The sequence below is a fragment of the Cynoglossus semilaevis genome, chromosome 12 (assembly GCF_000523025.1).
Source record: "Cynoglossus semilaevis isolate Cse_v1.0 chromosome 12, Cse_v1.0, whole genome shotgun sequence".
Classification (NCBI taxonomy): domain Eukaryota; kingdom Metazoa; phylum Chordata; class Actinopteri; order Pleuronectiformes; family Cynoglossidae; genus Cynoglossus; species Cynoglossus semilaevis.
The window spans coordinates 719,338-720,969 of NC_024318.1; the positions used below are offsets into that span (position 1 = coordinate 719,338).

A 1,632-nucleotide genomic window follows, 5' to 3' on the forward strand; every position below is an offset into this window, starting at 1 on the left:
TTGCTTCTTCCCCCCCTCCCTCTGAAGGACCCCAGGGGTTCCCCCCCCCCCTCCCCTCCAGTTTCTGTCCCTGCAGCAGCCTCTCTGCCACTCCCCCCTGTGCCCTTCATGCCACCCCTGACTAAGTCTGGGCCTGGCTGCCTCTGTGGTGGCGGTGATACCACAGGCCTAATGACAGGGTGCCGGAGCGCTGCGTCCGCCTCGCCCTGCCGCCTCACCTGCAACACACTCACCAGTTTACACACTGCCACACCAACAGGGCTCAGCTGTGTGTGTGTGTGTGTGTGTGTGTGTGTGTGTATAGTTAGAATAATGTTGCTAACACTGTTACTAACTGGACGGTTTTACTGACAGTGGCCATTATGTGGATGTCTCAGCGTCCTAATTTGAACACACTTGTCACGCTACTGACACGCCGCTCTCACGCTTGACATGCTCACTGGATGAAAACAAGAGCGCGGCCAACTGGAGGGAAGGGTTGATGGGATGACGGGAGTTCAGGGTTCACTCTCCCTCCCTCAGAGTGACCTCCTGCTGCTGTGGTGCAGTGTGACCCGGTGGTGATGAAACCACCTGGTCCAGTCCAGTGTCTGGGAGTGGAGACCTGGATCCAGTGGTTGGGGTCTGCAATGCTTCACCATTCCACTGATCTGTTTGTTGACGTAGTTGCCTGATGACATCACAGGTGTGATGTCATCATGATGTTTGTTCTGTTCAATGTTTATAACATGGCGTCCAAGCAGTAACATTATAGACCGGATCAGAGCCTGGTCCAGGTTTTATTGGGACCATCTTTTGGGGATTCTTAGCCTTTCATTCATTCTGGTCCAGGTTTTATTGGTGGTGTTAATTTTTTGGGGGATTCTTAGCCTTTCATTCATTCTGAATCACAGGCCTGATGTCATTCTATACTGTACATTAAAGAGTTAATGCAAACAAACAAACAAACCTGTTGTTTCTATGTTGTTGTTCCTAGAAATGGATCAAACAGATGAGTGGAGTCAAACATGGAGTGTGAATCTGTTAGTGCTGGTCCACTCTGATCTAATTACTCACACACACAAAGTGAATGACTCTCTCTCTCTCTCTCTCACCCTCTCTCGCCCTCTCTCTCTCTCTACAGGTGGAGGGTGTCGGCCTGTATTTCCGCCAGCAGCTCCTTCAGTCCCGTCATCGCGGCGCCTTCGAACTGGCCTACGTTGGCTTCGTCCGCCTCACTGACATGCTGTGCAGGTGTGTGTGTGTGTGTGTATGTGTGTGTGTAGGGGGTGAGTAAAGGAACTGAAAGCTAACACCACTGAAGGTCTGTGAGCATTAGCGTCTGTCATGACAGTCTGTGCCTCCCCCCACATCAGTCAGTCCTCACCCCCCGTCGTTAGCTCGTTGTCTCATCTTTTCACACCTCAGATAAACTGTCCATGTCTTTGGACTCAGTGGACAGTCAGGTCCAAACCTCCTTCATCTGAGCGCCATCTCCTGGCCGTCAACTCTTTTATTTATTTATTTTTTAACAGTTAATTTTCCTGTTAATGATGTCATGATCACAACACGGCGTTGAAGAGCAGATGTTAGCAGTGATAATATATGATGTCATATTAAAAGTCATTTATCAAAATACAGTTTAATTATCCA

The 1,632-nt window shown here is 49.4% G+C and overlaps 1 protein-coding gene across 1 annotated transcript in view; it reads left to right on the plus strand.

The window, feature by feature from the left end:
- The window catches only part of thada (THADA armadillo repeat containing), a 34,263-nt gene that overhangs the window by 11,340 nt on the left and 21,291 nt on the right, over positions 1-1,632 (plus strand). Inside the window, exon 22 of the mRNA XM_008321321.3 lies at positions 1,124-1,233. Coding sequence (XP_008319543.1) covers positions 1,124-1,233 — 110 coding nt within the window. The remainder of the gene's footprint in view (positions 1-1,123; positions 1,234-1,632) is intronic.